The 17,658-nt window shown below is 61.6% G+C and overlaps 1 protein-coding gene across 6 annotated transcripts in view; it reads right to left on the reverse strand.

Moving 5' to 3' along the window:
• SLC13A5 (solute carrier family 13 member 5) overlaps window positions 1-17,302 on the reverse strand; it is a 33,650-nt gene extending 16,348 nt beyond the window's left edge. For 2 of the 6 annotated variants that reach the window (XM_072821660.1, XM_072821659.1), the window contains exons 1-10: window positions 17,152-17,302; window positions 16,604-16,709; window positions 11,148-11,593; window positions 9,417-9,604; window positions 8,687-8,855; window positions 7,577-7,699; window positions 6,447-6,662; window positions 5,733-5,833; window positions 4,613-4,731; window positions 2,152-2,313 (exon numbers count right to left, since the gene is read on the reverse strand). In XM_072821660.1, coding sequence (XP_072677761.1) covers window positions 2,152-2,313; window positions 4,613-4,731; window positions 5,733-5,833; window positions 6,447-6,662; window positions 7,577-7,699; window positions 8,687-8,855; window positions 9,417-9,604; window positions 11,148-11,593; window positions 16,604-16,705 — 1,626 coding nt within the window. In that variant the 5' untranslated portion in view covers window positions 16,706-16,709; window positions 17,152-17,302. Of the gene's footprint in view, window positions 1-1,337; window positions 1,505-1,930; window positions 1,994-2,151; window positions 2,314-4,612; window positions 4,732-5,732; window positions 5,834-6,446; window positions 6,663-7,576; window positions 7,700-8,686; window positions 8,856-9,416; window positions 9,605-11,147; window positions 11,594-16,603; window positions 16,710-17,151 lie in introns of those variants that run through there. The other 4 variants (XR_012028496.1, XM_072821663.1, XM_072821661.1 and 1 more) reach the window with 4 other exon arrangements.
• Between the last annotated feature and the right edge of the window lie 356 nt (window positions 17,303-17,658).

Below are 17,658 nucleotides of genomic sequence, written 5' to 3' on the forward strand. Positions count from 1 at the left end.
TCTGAACAATAACCATGCCAGCCTCCCAGGGCTGAACCTCAGAGCCACCTCCCTGGGGAGGCACTTCCGAACGCCCTGTTCACTCAGCTGCTAGCCATGTGCCACAGACCACGCTGTGCTGGGACCACACCGGACCTGTTCCCACAGCCACCATGTGCTCACGCCTGCCCGCCCTGCCACAGGCCTCCAGAGCCCACTTACCCCTGCCTGTATGGGTGCATCCACGCCCTGGGGAATGCGGTGCCTAACCTTTCTACCCTCCAGCCACACCCAGCAGCGCCGGGTGCAGACCAGACATGCACGACGCATTCATTCAGTGAGCGAGCGATGTGATTCACAATGCGTTCCCGTCTCTGTCGGAATCAACAGCCCGCCGTGCGGATTTGCACATGTGAGGACAGATGCCCGTGTGACATTACAGCAGCAAGACCCCCGGGGACAGATTCCTCAGTGTAGCAACTACTACGGAGGCAGGCGGTCAGGTGAGACACGCGTGTACAAACAGCGGTGTCCTATGTGCTAGCACAACAGACACTTCAAGGAGAATGACACTCAGGTGCAGAGCAGGACCACAGAATGACACTGTTGATAAAGAACATGTGGACACCTGGGGGGCTCAGTGGTTAAGCATCTGCCTTTGGTTTAGGGCATGACCCTGGGGTCCTGGGATCGAGTCCCGCATCGGGCTCCCCGCAGGGAGCCTGCCTTTCCCTCTGCCTGTGTCTCTGCCTCTCTCTGTGTCTCTCGTGAATAAATAAATAAAATATTTTTTAAAAAACCTGTGTTGCCCTCAACCCTTGATACTACTGCAGCGTATGACTGTGTCCCCTCCCGCCCACACCCGCAGCTGTGAATGCAAGTCCACAACCACCAATCCTATAATATATGCCTGTGAGCACCGCCGACCAGCTTCCTGAGGTACATCCCCAGACATGAAACTGCTGAGTCCGGGTGGGCGAGCATGAGCGGCTCCGGGTTATGACCACCCTCTGGAAAGGCTGCTCCCAAACGCATGCCGTCTGGCAGCAGTGGAGAGGCCCGGGCAGGGTCTCCGTCTGCTTCCTGCCCACCCCATTTGCCCTGGTCCGGGGTGTGCCCAGTGAGCATGCCCTGTGTACCTCTGTGACCCAGCCAGGCAGCTGGCTCCCGTCCCCTCCCGCAGGCGGACGCTGGGGCAGGGGCTCCAGGGGGGCCGGGGCAGTAACTGTGAGGTCTACTTCTAGAAAAGTCTGCTTTCAAAGGGCCTGGCCACAGCCTCAGGTGAAGCCCCATCTGTGTGGCTCTGGGGGGTGGGGTGGGCGGGGGCTGCTTAGGACGGAGGGAGCCAATGCTTTTACCTTCACCGAGAACAGAAGGTTTTACGTCCACATGCATGAACGTGGGGCAGCTGCACAGAAATCTGGCAACTTGAACCCTGAGCCAAGACCACTGTGCGTCGGGCTCCCTCCCAGGCCCGTGCTGTCGCTCATGGGGATTTCCACGGCCCCTTGTCCCTCACTGGACCCTGAGGACAAGTGAGAACCGAGGCGACATGTTCGAGGACCCCACAGCTCACACTCAGGTCCTCTGACCCCCCGCCCAGAGCTCTGGCTGCACCCCCCCCCCGAGGTCGGAACACCCCACAGCGAGTGATGGAAGCAAGTGCAAGGAAAGGTCACAGCTGCTCCTCTGCTAAAGCCGCTCTCGGCTCTGTTCCACCTCAGATACATGCCAGCCTGGCCCCCAGTGCCAACCACTCCACCACCACCACCCGGAGCCCTGGGCGGCTCCATCCCCTGGACATCTCCGCCTCTCACCACCCTGGAGACCTGGCTCCCCAGTACGCCTCCGGGTGGGCTCCGGCCATCGTGCCTTGCACCCCATGCACTCCAGGCCCTCTATCACCCCCACGGTGCTGGCCCACCCCTCCTCACTGCGAATCCCGTCTGCTTGGCTCGAGAAATAATCAGCCACCTTTAAAAGTGAATGCTAAGTGCCCGGTTCTTGCCTGGACCTTGGGGAGCAAGCGGGGTACAAAGAAGGACCTCAGAAGAGTGGTCAGGCTCTGGCCCCCAACTCATGGTCCCTCCAGGGGACCATGGGATAGGGTCACAGGTTGACCGCTTCCTGTGACCTGATGGCTAGGGGTTATCTCGCTGGCAGGTCACTTACCATGGAGGCAAAGATGGGCAGGAACAAGGTGGTGGTGGCCACGTTGCTTGTGCACTCGGTGAACGCAGCGACGAGCAGGGACAGGATCAGGGTGATGGCTGCGGGGGGCACAGAGTGCAAGGGCTCCATCTGCTTCCCCATCCATTCTGATAGCCCCGAGGCCTGGGAAGCACAGGAGGGCAGTCACCAAGGGTGGCGGGCCTGCATCTCCGGGGCGGGAGACGGCCCTGGTCCTTCTCCAGGGAACTCAGCCCCTCCTGTACCCATGACCCTCTCTCTGCCACATCCCAGACTCAAGCTCCATCCTTACCCTGCTGTTTCCTTGATCTGTTTCCAGCCTGGATGGTCTAGTGACAGAATTTTGGCCCAGAACCTGCTTCCTGGGGCTCCCCATCCATTTGCCTTCCAACCTGGGACCTGGGTGTCACCCTGTGTGCCTGTATGCCCACTCAGCCACCGAGGCACCCCAAGAGCCTTGCCGCCATCTCCTCTCAGCCCCCTGAAGCTCTTGATGCTCAGGAGAGGGATCTGAGCCAGAAATGGAGGATTCAGAGGAAGAGGGAGTCTGAGGAAGGAGAGCGTGGCTCGCGGAGCCTCATGCTAAGACTCAGTTAGATGAAGGTACAGAGCACCCCAGGACTCTCTCAGCCCTCCCCTGCCACCCGGATCTCTACTCCACACATCAGGGTGTTTCCCCAAGTGCAGATCTGGCCTCAACCCTCCAGTGGTTGCCCCTGGAATAAAGTCCATGCCCCCATCTTGACTCTCAGTGAAGTGGCTTCTTCGAGCCACACCAGCTTCATCTTCTGCTCCTGAGCCTGACACTGCACGATTATTCCATCACAAGGAAGTCACTTCTTGCTGACACTCTTCCAGATATGACCCCCTCTCCAGTCTGCAAAGGCCTCAAGTGCAGGAACATTCTCAACCTCTTCTGTAACTCCCAGGCCTGATCTAACATAGGAACATTTCATGAATGAAAGAATGAGAGATGATGGATGAATGACTGAATGGAGAGGTGGCCAGATGGATGAATTTGTTCATCCAAAAGATATTCATGTCCCTGTGATACATCAGGCTCCATTCTAGATGCAGAAGGAACAGCAGAAACAAGATAGACCAAGTCTGTCTATGACATTCTACTCCTGGATGGAGGGATGAAGGGATGAAAAAATGGATGGATAGATGGATGGGTGGATGGAATGAGGGACCAAAAGGATGGAATGATGAATGGATGGACAGATGGATGGATGGATGGATGGATGGATGGATGGATCAACAGACAGAATGATGGGTGGATGGATGATGGATGATGGAAAGTCGGATGGGTAGACGGATGGATGGATGGATGGATGGATGGATGGATGGATGGATGAAAGGATGGGTAGATGGACAGATGGATGAATCAATGGATGGATGGATGGATGGATGGATGGATGGATGGATGAAAGGATGGGTAGATGGACAGATGGATGGAAGGATGGATGGATGGTGGATGGATGGATAGATGGATGGACGGATGAAAGGATGGGTAGATGGACAGATGGATCAATGGATGGATGGATGGTGGATGGATGGATGGATGGATGGACAGATGGATGGATCAATGGATGGATGGATCAATGGATGGATGGATCAATGGATGGATGGATGGATGGACAGATGGATGGATCAATGGGTGGATGGATGGAAGGATGGATCAATGGATGGATCAATGGATGGATGGATGGATGGATGGATGGATGGATGGATGGATAGATGGACAGATGGATGGATGGATGGATGGATGGATGGATGAAAGGATGGGTAGATGGACAGATGGATGGACAGATGGATGGATGGAGGATCGTAGCACCAGTGGGCTCATCCCTCTCTCTGCCTCATTTCTTTGCTATTGAGGAAGGGGGGGCTGGAGTAAGAAGGTTACATTTTTGGGTGTTTTTCCCCAAAGCTGTTCCTCTCCTCCTGCGCTGCCATATACCTAGAGAAATATTTTTCTCTAGAAATATATTTTTAGATAGAGAAAAAAATGTTAAATGTCAACTGTATCAACAAAGAGTCCAGCAAATAGAAGAACAAGATCTAGTAGAGAAAGAGACCTCCCAGAACAAATCAAAGCAGGGATCATTGCCGCCAAACCCAAGAGGAGACCTCACAGCGTCCTCTGCATCTCTGGGCTAACTTAGCCTCTTGGTCTCTTATTCACTCTTTGCTGCAACCACTCAAGGAGCACTTTCTACATTCCAGGTCCATCCACCCGTCCATCTCCTCCTTGGTGACAAGAGTCCCTGCCCTCAGGACACCGGCAGCTATCTGGAGCAGACAGACACAGAGCCACAACACACAGGCCCGGGGCGGGGGGGGGGGGGGGGGGGGGGCGTGGCACGAAGCAGCTCTGTGATGCCCTCTACTGTAAAAGGGGCCCGGCAGCCTGCAGCAGGCGGTGGGGAGGGGGTCTTACCTCACATCCTTTGGCCAGTGCGAAGCCGCCTCCCAGCAGCAGCACAATGCCCCAGGGCACCTTCTCCTGGGTCACCTTCCAGGTCAGCAGTGCAGGAGGATAAAACGGAGCTTTACGTTCTGAGAAGAAACCATAGAATGCACATGCACAACCCAGGGCAGTACCAGGACGCAAGAGAGATCTAATCAGGGGGAACGAAAGCCGTGAGGACGACAGGCGCCCCTCTCACGTCCATAAATCAGCCAAAACTCAAAGCAATCACTGCCCCCACTGCGGTGAAGACGTGGTAAAACCCACACATGCTCCCAGTAGCAGAGACATCAGCAGCATCTCTTTGAGAAGCAATCTGGCAACACATCACATCTGAGAGTCGTCGAGACATATACACTCACACAACAGCCCTGCTCCTGGAAACTCACCCTAAAGAAACACTCTCAGAGAAGCGTGCTCATGAAAACACGCGTTTATAAACATGAAAAATCCAAAAGAGCCAGAATGTTCCATAAGAGAACAGCACAGCCAGTTGATGCGACAAGAGGCTCTTATGAGAAAATAAGAGTTGGAGGCTGTGTCTTTGACAGGTACACAGCCTAAAAACACAAAAACCCACAAGGAATCTGAGCTCTGTGGGTGTCAGTCACACACGCATGCACATGCACACACACACGCACATGCATCCTTGCAAAGACAGGAAGACAGGGGCTCCCTGGGTGGCTCAGTAGTTTAGTGCCTGCCTTCGGCCCAGGGTGTGATGCTGGAGTCCCGGGATTGAGTCCCACATCGGGCTCCCTGCATGGAGCCTGCTTCTCCCTCTGCCTGTGTCTCTGCCTCTCTCTGTGTGTCTCTCATGAATAAATAAATAAAGTCTTTCAAAAAAAATAAAAACGGGAAGAGAGACACCAAATACTGATGGCATTGCTGTGCTTGTTGTAGGACTGGTAAGTTTCCCAATGTGTGCAGAGCACAGGAGAGGAGGGTTGGCTCTAGATAGTCCCCAGGCCAGGACTGAGGGACACCCCTGCCCCGACCTGACAGCCTAGCCAGGCTTCTCCACCCAGGCTGGGGGCTCTCTCCCTTGGGGTCCCATCCTGACATGCGCCGGGCCAGCCCCCAACCTTACCCTCCTCCGTCTGGCTGCGGAAGTTGAACTGGGGCCTCTGGGAAGGCATGATGAACAGTAGGGTGGCCACAAAGGCAGCCACGGTGGCGTCAGTTGCGTACCTACAGGGGACAGCACGCAGGACGTGCCCAGCTGGGCTTGGGGGCCACCAGTCTACACACCTGCTCTGTGTCCGCAGGTGGGGCAGAGCGCAAGGACTGGGATCTCGAGAGCCAACACCAGGACAGCCACTCACTGGCCCAGCTCTGCCCCCAGCGGGGTGACCCTGACCCGCCAGCCTCCCCGTAGGTCTGTGTGGCTCCATAGGCATGTCCTGACCTCTTCTCATCAGACTGTCCAGGGTCCTGCTTCCCCAGGGTCCTAACCCCCGCAGTGCATCAAAGGCAACAGGTATAACGGGTGGTACCTCCCACCCCTGCATCGCCTGCCTGGCGAGGGGCCTCGTTCCCTCTGACCACAGAGTGGCCAACCTGCCGAGAAGCGGCCTCTCCGCGGGTCTCTGCACAGGCTGTGGGTCCCGGCGTCTGCCTTCGGAGGGGATGGACGGCAGCACGGAGGTTTGGAAGCCAGGGCTCCCAGCTTAGCTCCTGACTCCCGATCCCCACCCAGCCACCCTGCCTGCCCAGCAGGGACATGTCCACGGGCTTATTGTGGGGACAGGGAGATGACAAAGAGCTGCAGGACTCAGGCAGCACAGATGCACCCCCGACTTACTTGGTCTTGCCGTCCTCCCAGGCCAGGGACACCCAGCCGGGCATGAAGCCAGGGTCCCGGGAGAACCACAGGCCGACCATCAGGAGGAAGCAGAGCAGGACGTTGGCCTCGGCGAAGGAGAAGGACCCCAGCTTCCGGTACTCCTCCCGCAGCACCTCATAGGCTACCTTCTCGTGGTTCCTGCTCTGCAGCCCGCAGCCCCAGAACTTCCTAAAACTAGGGGGGACCAAGTGAGAGGCCAATGGGGCAGGCTGGTCAGCAAAGCCAGGTGTGAGCCAGCAGCGACGTCCCATTGGTCCTGGATCCCATGGCCGGACATGGCCTCCAAGGCCACCCATGAACTCAGGAGGGTACTTTCCACCCTGACGTTGCTTCCACGACCGCCCAGACAAGGGACCCAAGTGAGGATGACCTCCCTGGCCCCGGTGAGGGCATCCACAAGACCTAGGGGCAGCACCTACTGGGGCCCCGGACATAGCAGGCAGGATCTGGGTCGGAGGACACCTGGCCACCCCCACTGTTCCAGGCTACCCCACCCCCCCCCCATGCTCCACATTGGGTTGGCTGGGCCCCTGAGCTGGAGCACCTGATGGGCAGCATCAGTGAACAGCAGCCCTGAACATGGCCATGGGCTGAGCGGCCATGGGCTGGGCGGCCACGGCTGGGGGTCCTGACAGTGAGACCCCTGTGACCTTGGGGCCAGCCCAGCGCCCCCTGCTCGCTCTGCAGGGAGCTCAGGGGCCTCAGGGCTTCGGGGAAGCCGCCCACCTGAGCAGAGGCCACACCTGGTGCCCCTGACCCCTGGCTGCACCTTGGGCCCCCCAAGATAGGACTGTGTCCCCCACATCCACCCGCTGATGCCCTAACCCCCCCCAAGTGCTGGCATGAGGAGTGGGACCTTTGAGAGTAATTAGGTTCATATGAGGTCAGGAGGCTGGAGATCTGAGGGGACCAACGGGCACAGCAGCCATGTGGAAGTCTGTCCTGCAGAGATGTGTGCACAGGGCTTCCTCTGAGCTGCTCTGACCCACTGGCCCACACCTACTCCCCTGTGGGAAGGGCAGCAGTGGGCGGGCTAGAGGCTCTCCTGCGGGGGTGACGGGTGGTAGCGGCGCAGTGGCAGTGCTCACCTGGACCTCATGTAGACACACTGAAGCCATAGCCACGCCAGCAGCAGCATTGCCACCATGTTGGGGAAGGCAAAGCTGAACCATGAGGCAAAGTTCACCACGTCCTTGCTGGCAGGAAATAGCCTAGAGAGGGAGATGCTGGTCCGACTCCCCGGCCCGGCCCCTAGGGGATGCCCAGTGGCAGCCCGGCCCAGAGACCTCCCCACACACACACCACGAGCCTGGGGGGCGGCCAATCACCCTGCCTACGGGTCCAGACCCCACCAAGGGCCTTGCAAAAGTCAAGGCCCCTCCCTCCAGAGGAACACGCCTTCCTACACACGGGAGCTGGATGCCTAGACACTTCAGAGCCCGCACCCCAGGGACCTGGGGGGTCACAGGAAAGAGACCCTGTGGAGGTCCCCAGGGTGGACGGGGACCCCCACTGGTGCTGGTCGAGCAGCCCTCGTGCTACAGCCCAGCCCAGCCCTGGGTGTGGATGTGGGCACATCCGTCCCCACACCGCCCCAGCCAGCGTCAGGGAAAACCGCAGGCTATCATTATGGAGAGTCCTCTCAAGATCAAAACCGCCAGCATGTTGGGCCTCAAGTGTCTGCGGACTGGGCTCCTGCCCACCCCCAGCTGCCCCACCCGCTGTGCCCCGGCTCCTCCGCCTTCAACCAGGGACTCTGCAAGGGCTGCCCCATGGCGGGGTGGCTCCCCATGATCCCAGCCGCCCCCCAAGGCCTGTGACCCTGTGTGGTCCCGGCAGGAGGGTGCAGACCACCCCGAGGCTCCGGCCAGGGTCCACCGAGAGTAAGCGGCCACCACGGGGCACTACCGTTATCAAGGGCAGTGAGCCAGCTGTAGGGACGTTTGTTTTCTGCAAGCAGTGACCCGGGACCAGCGTCCAGCCCCACAGGCTTTCCCACGACCTGAGCTCTGTGATGGGTATAGGGTCCCAGTCTGAGCAAGAGCCAGGGAAGAAGGGCTGGACGTGCCCCATGGCAGAAGTGTCCAGGTCCGTGCACAGCAGCTCCCACCCCTGCGGGGTCCTGGACAGCTGCTTTGCTGCAGGCCCCCTTCCCCCGGGGGCCCCTCCCATCCCCAGAAGGCTCACCCACCACTCACTCGTGCATCTGGCCCAGAAGCACCATGTTGGGTCCCGTCCCAGTCAGCGTGGCAGTGCCCCCGATGCTGGCCGCGTAGCACACGCACAGAGTCATGGCCTTGCATATGCGCCTCCTGTCGCAGTCGGCCTGCTGCACCTCAGAGGGGCCTTCAAAGGTCACTTGGCTCCCTGTGGGGGCAGCACGTCATGGGCTGAGCTGGGGCGGGCCGCCAGCCGCAGCTCCCGACCCTGCCCTGCCCTGCCCTGCCCTGCTGGGGGACGGGCCAGCCCACCACTGCTCCCCTGGGCTGCACGGTCCCCGTCTGTCTGTCCACGGCAGCTCTGTGGCAGGAACCCGGCCCAGGGACTGCTCTCTGCCGTCCCTGAGCTCAGGGCCTCGTCGGGGAGCCAAGGTGGGGACACCACCCCACCACCCGCGGAAGCGGAGAGCCGCTGGCCCCCCAAATGGGAGCGGCGTGGACGGCGGGAGGCACACCTAGCAGGTCCAAGTGGGGAATCTGGTGCTCAGGCACCGATTTCTGTGGCTGGCAGGACCCTGGGACTCGAGCGTGGGACCTCGCCGCAAGCTCTACTGCAGGATCTAACTTTTCTGCAACAGTCATGTTCCTACAACTTACAGAAACAGCGCTTTCTGAGCATTTATCTGAACGCCTGTTTTCAGGAGGCTCCAGGCACAGAGCTTCGGGCTGCAGAGAGGAGGGGGGCTCGTGGTCGCGCCCCTGGGCTCACCTGGCAGCTCTCCAGCCTTGTTCTTGTCCGACAGCTCCAGGGCCCCCAGGCCGGCCTCTGTGGCTGGGCTGGTGGCCTGCATCTGCTGCAGCATGGCCTCCACGATGGGCACCATCATGGCCGTGGTGGCCGTGTTGCTGATCCACATGGAGAGAAAGGCCGTGACGCCCATGAAGCCCAGCATCAGCCTGCAGAGGAGGGGTGGGCAGGGAGGCCAGAGAGTCCCGCAGGGAGCAACAGTGGGGGTGGACTCTGTGGCCCTGCGGGGATGCCAGGCACCGGGGCCCGTTCTGCCCCGACGTCATGGAGGGAAGCCATGCAGGGCTGCCCCTGTGCCTCTCCCCTCCAAATGTTCCTGATGCCACACAGTCATGGCCATCAGGGGCTCCCACCAGGCAGGACCACATAGCAACCCAAAGGTGCCGGCCCGGTGGGGACAGCTGGCCCCAGTGCCGTCCAGGGCTGGGCAGTCGGCCCCAGGGCCCACCTCTGTCACCCGCCCGACCTACTCCCTGTCCAACGGCCTCCCTCCCAGCCCCTGGTAGCTAGGGCGGAGCATCCCCTGAACTGTCTACCCTCCACCGTCCACCCTCCACCGTCCATCCTCCCTGGGATGGACACTTGTCCCCGGCTGGATCCAGAGGAGCTGTGTCCCCGGTAGGGGCAGGGTCTGACTCTTCTCCATGGCTCAGGGCCAGGAGCACAAGGTGCTTGTGGGACCCACTCAGGGTCACTGGTCAGCCTGGGGCAGGGGAGCCCAGGGCTGAACTGGGGGCCAGCCTGCTGCCTGGGTGGGTGGCCTGCAGGGACCTGTCAGAACAGAGACCAGGACTCAGCCAGGGTCCGCAGGACTGAGTGACACACACATTTGGGCTCCGCAAGGCACAGGTAAAGACCCCCGGCCCCAGATGGGCAGTGCCATGGACGGCCACAGGCAGGGTCCCAGGAGGAGCCGGGGCACAGGGAGTGGAGGAGTGTGTGTGACCTCCCTGGACTCACACCCCAGAAGGAGGCCGACCTGGTGGCAGAGAGGACGGAGACCCTCCCAGGACCCCGGCAGGACGTTGCTGAGGCCTTGAGGTCCCAGGACGCACAGTGGCTCTGCCCTCGACCCTGTGAAGCATCTGGGCCCCGACACAGGAGGACTCACGAGCCCTTCATCTGGGGTCCACGGGGGTCCAGGTGCGCAGGGCCCATCGCTGAGCGAGCTCGCTGTACCCCCCCAGAGAGGAGCAGCCCGAGAACCCAGTGGGGGGAGAGGTTCAGGCCTGTGAGCCGTCAGCACGTCATCCGGCCCCATCTTGCTCAGCACCCAGGCACGCGGGTGCTCAGCACACCAGGGCGTTTGCTCACGTCAGGGCCGGGCTGAGCCACGTGGGGGAAGACGAGGCCGCGGCTCCTTTGAGCGGGATGGGGGTGTGGGGGGGTAGGTATGCAGCTTTGGAGGGGTGACCTCCCTGTGTCCCCTGAGCTGGCTTGTTGGGCCACTCCCTGTGCTCTCCCCACAAAACCCCCAGGGGTGTCAGGCAGGGCTTGATCCAGCCTCCGTCCACCCTGTTTCCTGGGGAACCTATCTTCTGAAGGAGCCGGTGGGGGCAGTCTTCACTGTCCCACCTCCCCAGCGTTCAGAGAGAACCCACCACTGCTCACCCAGGGGTCTCCCGCCCTTGCCTGTGTCCCTGGGGCCCCACGGAGAGAGAGACAGAGACAGAGACATAGGACAGCGCTCACTGTGCAGGCTTGGCTCCCACCCAGAGGAGCGTGCGCAGCGCTATCCTCTTGTGCAGATTCCAATGCTCCACGGCCGCGGCCATGATGAGGCCACCCAGGAACAGCATGTTGGTGTCCTTCATGTACTGGACACATACCTGGGGACAGCATGGGGCCTGTGAGGCCCACCTCGGCCACCCCACCACAGGATAGGTGAGAAGACCACATGTCGCCCATGGGGGCCCCTCAGCGCAGAGACGGACGGTCAGGCAGGTGGTCTGTGTCTCCCCCCTGGGGCCTAGGTGGCTCTGAGAGGGGCTGGGGCGGGGGATGCTCACCTGCTTGGAGTCCAGGATCTTCAGGAGCGGGAAGAGCACGGCGGGCAGGAGGGAGGTGACTGCCAGAGGGATGACTTCTGTGCACCAGTAAATGGCCATGAGGATGATGACGTAGGCGCACCTGACAAACTGAGGAGCCAGCCCTGAGACCTCGCGTGCTGGCGGCGTGTCCACCACAGGGGCCGCAGCGTTGGAGGGAGCGCCGTCGCCTCCCCGCCCCTGTCAGCACAGCATTGCGGCCCAGGACCTGCCCACTAGGGACCCTCGACTTCCAGTGCAGCCCTGAGGAGAGGAGAGTGTGCACGGGGACCGGGAGGACTTGAACACAGAAGCCCCCACGTTGAAGGCTCCCCTTGGCGGTTCTTCCGCCCTCCGGTGGCGCCAAAGCGGTTTGCGTGCAGCAGGAGCCACCTGGGCATCCTGAGTGTGGATCTTTCCCCGGGCTCTCTGCGCGGTGCGCTGGCCTCATGGTGCTGGGCAGCGGCACGCTCTCCAGGCAAAGAGCACCCACCCCGCCCTTCCATTTGTTGACCTCCACCTGGGTCAGGACTCCAGCAGTCACAGGAGACGCTTGACTGTCAAATAGCCTTCGTGCAGACGCATCACTGCAGGATGACCTGAGTGTCTGGGAGGCGCCCCAGGGCACGCATGCTGCGTGCATTTTCTGCCTAGATACGTTAACATGCGGTGAGTTGACAGGGACACAGCCCCCGTGGCATCCAGGAGGACTTGTGCCGTTCTTAGTCCCACGTGGGTCACTCTTAGAGCAGCATGTGCTCCACTGATTCCATAGACAGGTTCCCCACTGCCGCGGCCTCCTGGGGGGATGTGCTGTGTCTGCCCTGGGTCACCCCACCTGCTCCACTCACTACTCTGAGCCGCTCAGACACGGCCTGGAATCCCACTCCCAGACGTGCAGCCACAAACCTGCTCATTCAGAAAGTGCTGCTCCCGAGCATCAGCAGCGGTTTTACGGCAACGATGATGATGACGATGATGGAGGGGACAGAGGGGACAGGGAGGACGGGCGGACAGGGAAGATGGCACTCAGTGTTCTCATTTACATCTCCATTCACTCAGGCCTGGACCTTCGTTCCCTGTGTTTAATCTCGGTGAACCACCTCCTGCACCCTTTCACCAGGAGCCCCGGGACCTTGGCTTTGCCAGGAGACCGACCTGGTTCCTGTGCAAGCCCATGCCTGGACGCTTCCTAGCTTGGCGGGCTTTGGGTTCCTGATGCGAGGTCTTCGTCCTGAGTTGGGAACCTCTGGAGGTGTGGGTAATGTTGGCCACCTCCCTGGGCTGTTCTGTGCGTCCCCAGCGTTTTCAAAGGCAGCACTAGCACCTGCCTGTCCGGCCTCTCCTGGCTCCCAGCCCCGCCACAAATCTGCCACCAATACCGGCAGCTCCTTCCTCTCACTCCCCAGCACCATCCCTGTGCATCTCCACCCCGTCCACCCTCTACCTGGACCCTCCCAACCTGACCTCCCTTCCACCCTCCCACCTGGACCTTCCCAATCTGGCCTCCCCGTCCACCTTCCACCCGGACCCTCCCAGTCTGATCTCCCCGTCCAGCACCACGGGGCTCCGTCTTCCCACCTACAAATCTGTTGGGGGCATTTCCCTGTGTCTGCCGCCTTGAGGACAAAGCCAAGAGGCCTCAGTATGGCTTCGGGGAACCTCTGGGAGGAGCGGGTCCTGCAGGCCTGTGCTGTCCCCTCCCTGCCAACAGGCACCCCGAGCCCCCGCACCCCACCAGCTGTGGCAGAGCCTGGGCTCTTCTCTTCACTGGACGCCCAGCTCCCCAAAGCCCAGCCCTGTGCCCCTCCACCCACCTGTGCCCCTGGCAGCTCCCGCCTTGGGTTGCCCCCATCTGACCCTACCCCAGCACACACCCAAACAGTGAGCAACCTGGGAGTCCTGGCACGGGCCGGACGCTCAGCAGACACTGCTCACGTGTGCATGAGGGGGATGGGCCAGCAGTACCAAGATGTTTGCCTGAAAGCCAATGCACCTGCACCCCTCACTCTCCCATCACTCAGAAGGGCACCTACTGTGTGCACGGAACACTGCACAAAGCCCTGGAAGTTCTTCGTCGGTACTTGTTATCAGTCATAAAGCAGAAACCTCCCTTGGGCCTCCCAGGGGCACCCCGGGGCGGCTCCCTACTGTCCAAACCTGACATTTTGGCCCCAATGGTTCTGCATGGGGGCGGGGGGGCAGGCGGGAACTGGGTAGGGCGCAGCCTATGGGGCCTCTGCCCTACTGGACGCCTGGAGAACCCTCTCTGGTTGCAACCGTACAGAGTACCCCCAGGCTTTCCAAGGTCACAGGGCTCAGGGCCTGCAAGTGTCCATACCCGTGGGACCCATGGCCTCCGGGCAGGACAGCAGTGCAGCTACCAGCCCCGGCTTTGGCACCAGACAGACCTGACCCATGTCCACTGCCTGCCATTGCATCTTCAGCATCCCAGGTGCCCCTGGACCTTGGTGCTGGGGGCGGAGGGAAGTAGAAATGATCCCCTCCAGGGACAGCCAATAAGGGGGGGGGGGCTTACAGAGAATTTAACAACAGGGGCACCTGGGTGGCTCAGTGGGTTAAACGTCTGCCTTCAGCTTGGGTCATGATCCCAGGATCCTGGGGTCGAGTCCACGTCAGGCTCCCTGCTCCGCAGGGCATCTGCGTCTCCTTCTCCATCTGCCCCTTCCTCTCTCTCTCTCTGTCTCCAATAAATAAATTTTTTAAAAAACCCAGCAACACTGTCCACAAATCCTCTTTATCATCATCGTGCTGTTGCTATTCCCAACAACGTCACCCACAAAATACTCGCCCCACGCGCAGCCCCAGTCCTCCCTTGCCCTGCTCCCTCAAGAGTTAACATCCTGGGCACTGGAAGTGCTTGGCAGCACGGTCCCTGGAGGCACCAAACGTAACCAGCTAGGAGTATGTCTGGAAGGGCGCTTAATGCAGAGACAGGCGGGCAGTGGGTGGACAGGGCAGCACCCAGCACTCAACCCCCAGCACCCGCGATGACTCAACAACTATATGTTAAAGGCACAACCGAATACAACCCATGGCTCTCTATTTATCTAATTATTCACAGGCAAGGGTGTCCAGGACACAGCGCGTAATGGGAAAATGCAGGCAGCGGAGCGCAGCCGTGTGGGGGTCCGAGCACGGTATTTGAGGGCTTTCTCGTTTCTCCTTCCTGCTTCAGGGAAATAAGAACTATCAAGTAGTTTTAATAAAACCACCGATACCATGAGCCATCTTGGTCTGTTAAAGAGCCATCTTTTGAAGAAAGGACCCAGAGAAAGGACTGAATCCAGGAGGGGACCAGGTGGAATGGGAGGAAAGCCAGGGAGGAGGCCCCCATAGCTGTGGAGGATGGCCACGCAGGAGCTGCTGCGCCCCACTCAGCCCGTCGCCCACACTGCCAGGTGCTACTGGCTTCCCAGAGGCTCTGCCTCATGCCGCGGGTACCCCGGGTTCCCCCCACGCTGCCGGTAGCCCCGGGTTCCCTTACACAGCGGCACAGCTGTGGGGGCAGGGAGCTCGGGAGGGGCGACCCCAACATAAGACCACGGGGCTCCAGCGCCCAATCACTGATCCTCCCAGAGGGTGGCCTGACCTGCCAGGCCTGCCTGGCCTGACCTTCACTCCCAGGGCATGCGGCGGAGCGGCAGACACAGCCTGAGTTGAGGGTCCCAGCACGGATCCTCCTGCATGCATGTGTGCATGGGTGTGCATGTGTCGGGGCGGGAATGGGCTCTAGGTCATGGTCTCTGTGAGCCAGAAGGTCCATGGAGCCGGAGCCGACACTATTACTCCAGGGAACCTCACTCCCTCTGTGTCTATGGAAATAAGGGGCGGCCCCGGTACGGGGCAAGGGGGCAGGTGCTGTCCTCGGCCCCACCAGGGTCATGCTCAGCCCGCCCAAGGGTCCTCCTTCCCCCACCCTAGGACTTATGGCACCCAGAGTCAAAAGTGTCAGAACCAAACCCATTGTACAGATGAGCACACCAAGGTGGAGAAAGGACAAGGTCGTGGCTAAATCCACGGGGACGTGTGAGTGGTGGGAGTGCAGTCCTCATGCAGGTGGGCCCTCGACACCCTCCACCCCCCCACCGCCCCGCCTCAGGACTACCCACAGAGCATCCCCTGAAGAGCTCCTCTGTTCCCCAAACCTGGCCGGGGGTGGGAGGTGGGGGTGGCAGCGGAGGTTTCCTGTCCGGGCGCAGAGAGAAGGCGCTGAAAGAGGGAAGGAGGCCGGAGCAGCCAGCAGCCACAAAAGGCTTCAAAGGGCTCGGGCCTCTGCCAACGGAGCTTCCACCAGCCAGCACAGCCAGGAAGCCCAGCGCAGCCAGCCCCGGCCAGGGCTCCTGGCCCACCCCCGCCCGGCGGCCAAGGCCATTCATCCCGGGCCTCCCTCCCTCCTGGGAGCGCTGGGCGCAGGCGACGGATGCGGCTTCCCCTGCAGCCCTGGGTCGTGCCACCCAAGGCGTGAGCCTGGGAACTCGTCCGCCTCCTACCCAGCCGCTGCCGACCTCGGCCCAGCAGCCAACTCCGACCTCCTTTCAGCCGGAGAGGCTCTGGGCTGGGCTGTGGCCTCCAAGGCTTTGGAGCAGGGAAGAAGCAGATCCTGGATAGGGAACCAGACCCGAGGGGGGCAGGGTGGGGGGTGGAAAGACAGCACTCCAGATCCACTCAGGGGGAGATCTTTCCGTTTGGGACCCCGGCTGGCCTGGGAAGCTACCCATGGCTGCCAAGTCTCCATTTGCTAAAGGGAGAGACAGAGGGAAAGCCAGGTGCCCAGGCTCCCCATGGGCACCAGGAGACATTGGGGGTGATGGTCAGGGATGCGATGCTTCACTTCCGGGAGATTCTGAGATGGGGCTGAGCCTGCGAACAGCTGCGTGGCCAAGATCGATGCCACCTTCCGGGTCCTGTGCCCTGGGATCTGTGTGCCCCAGTGGGGTGCACCCCCGGGTCTCCGCGCCCCTCCAAAGTCTGTGCCGGCACCTCCCGTCTGGCAGCCAACCTCCCGGTGTGCGCCCAGCTCAGCGCTCCACCTCTGCGCGCCGGGGCCGGGGCCGCTGCTGGCATAGGGCGCGCGGGGTCCGCGGAGCTCCTACTGACCTTGGCGGGCATCAGAATGACGAGTGGCAGCAGCAGTAGCGGGGTGATGAACAAGATCACGAAGGACTTGAACTTGGAGACATAGCTGAGCGCCGAGGCCATAGCGCTGGAGGGAGGCCAGCGGGACAGGCGAGTGAGGGGGGCCCGCAGCTCCGCGGGCTTAAGACGGGGCCGCAGCCATCGCGGATTGGGGGACCGTGCCAACTCCGCCCCCCGCGCCGAGGCCTCCCCGCGGCCACGGGGCGGGGCCACCCCCGGGGTCAGGGGGGCGCGCCTGCCCCCAACTCCACCCGCCACCGGGCATCCGCCTGCGGGAGGCGCTCGGGGCGCGCCCTGGGCCCTGGCACCTCCCAGAGTCTCCACCTAGACCGAGGCGCGCCGGGGGCTGCGGGTCAGCGGGGCTCCACTGGCGTGCGCCCCCGTCCGCGTCCGCACCTGCCGCCCTCTGGGCTCAGCGGTGGCCATTCGGGACCCCTCCGCCGGCCCCTGGGTCCCTCAGAACGAATCCCGGCCTCTCCCTCTCTTCCCGCCGTGTCTCCCGCCCCTACCTCCGCTCCCGTGTCCCGGAGGGTGTCCGGCAGAGACGATGACGGCGCCCGCGTCCTCCGCGCCGCAGGCCCTACTCCTGCCGGTCACCCGGTCGGTCACCCGGCGCTGCTCTGGGCCCAGCATCCCCCCAACAACCGCCCCGCGCGCCCCGCGCGCCCCGCGCGCCCTCCCCCGCCCCGCGCGCCCCGCGCGCTCTCCAGCCATCGCAGAGGGAGGGCAAGCCCAAGGTCCTCGGGCCGCCCAAGCGCCTTTGGGCTCCGTGGCCGCCCTGCAGAGGGAAACGGGCGTCCAGAGAGGAAGGGACCTGCCCCAGGCTGCGCCGGGTGTGTCGCATGCAGGTACTGGGCACTTGTTCTCAGCCGGGTCTGTCCCTTGGAGAGTCTGCCCAGCCGTAAGTGAACCCCAGCCTGCCCCTTAGTGGTGACCGGCCTGTCTCCAGGTGGCCCTGCTGCTAGAGCCGCAGCTCTCCCAGCCTGAATGTGCTGCGGGGACCCAAACAACTGAAT

The sequence above is a fragment of the Canis lupus genome, chromosome 3 (assembly GCF_048164855.1).
Source record: "Canis lupus baileyi chromosome 3, mCanLup2.hap1, whole genome shotgun sequence".
Taxonomy (NCBI): domain Eukaryota; kingdom Metazoa; phylum Chordata; class Mammalia; order Carnivora; family Canidae; genus Canis; species Canis lupus.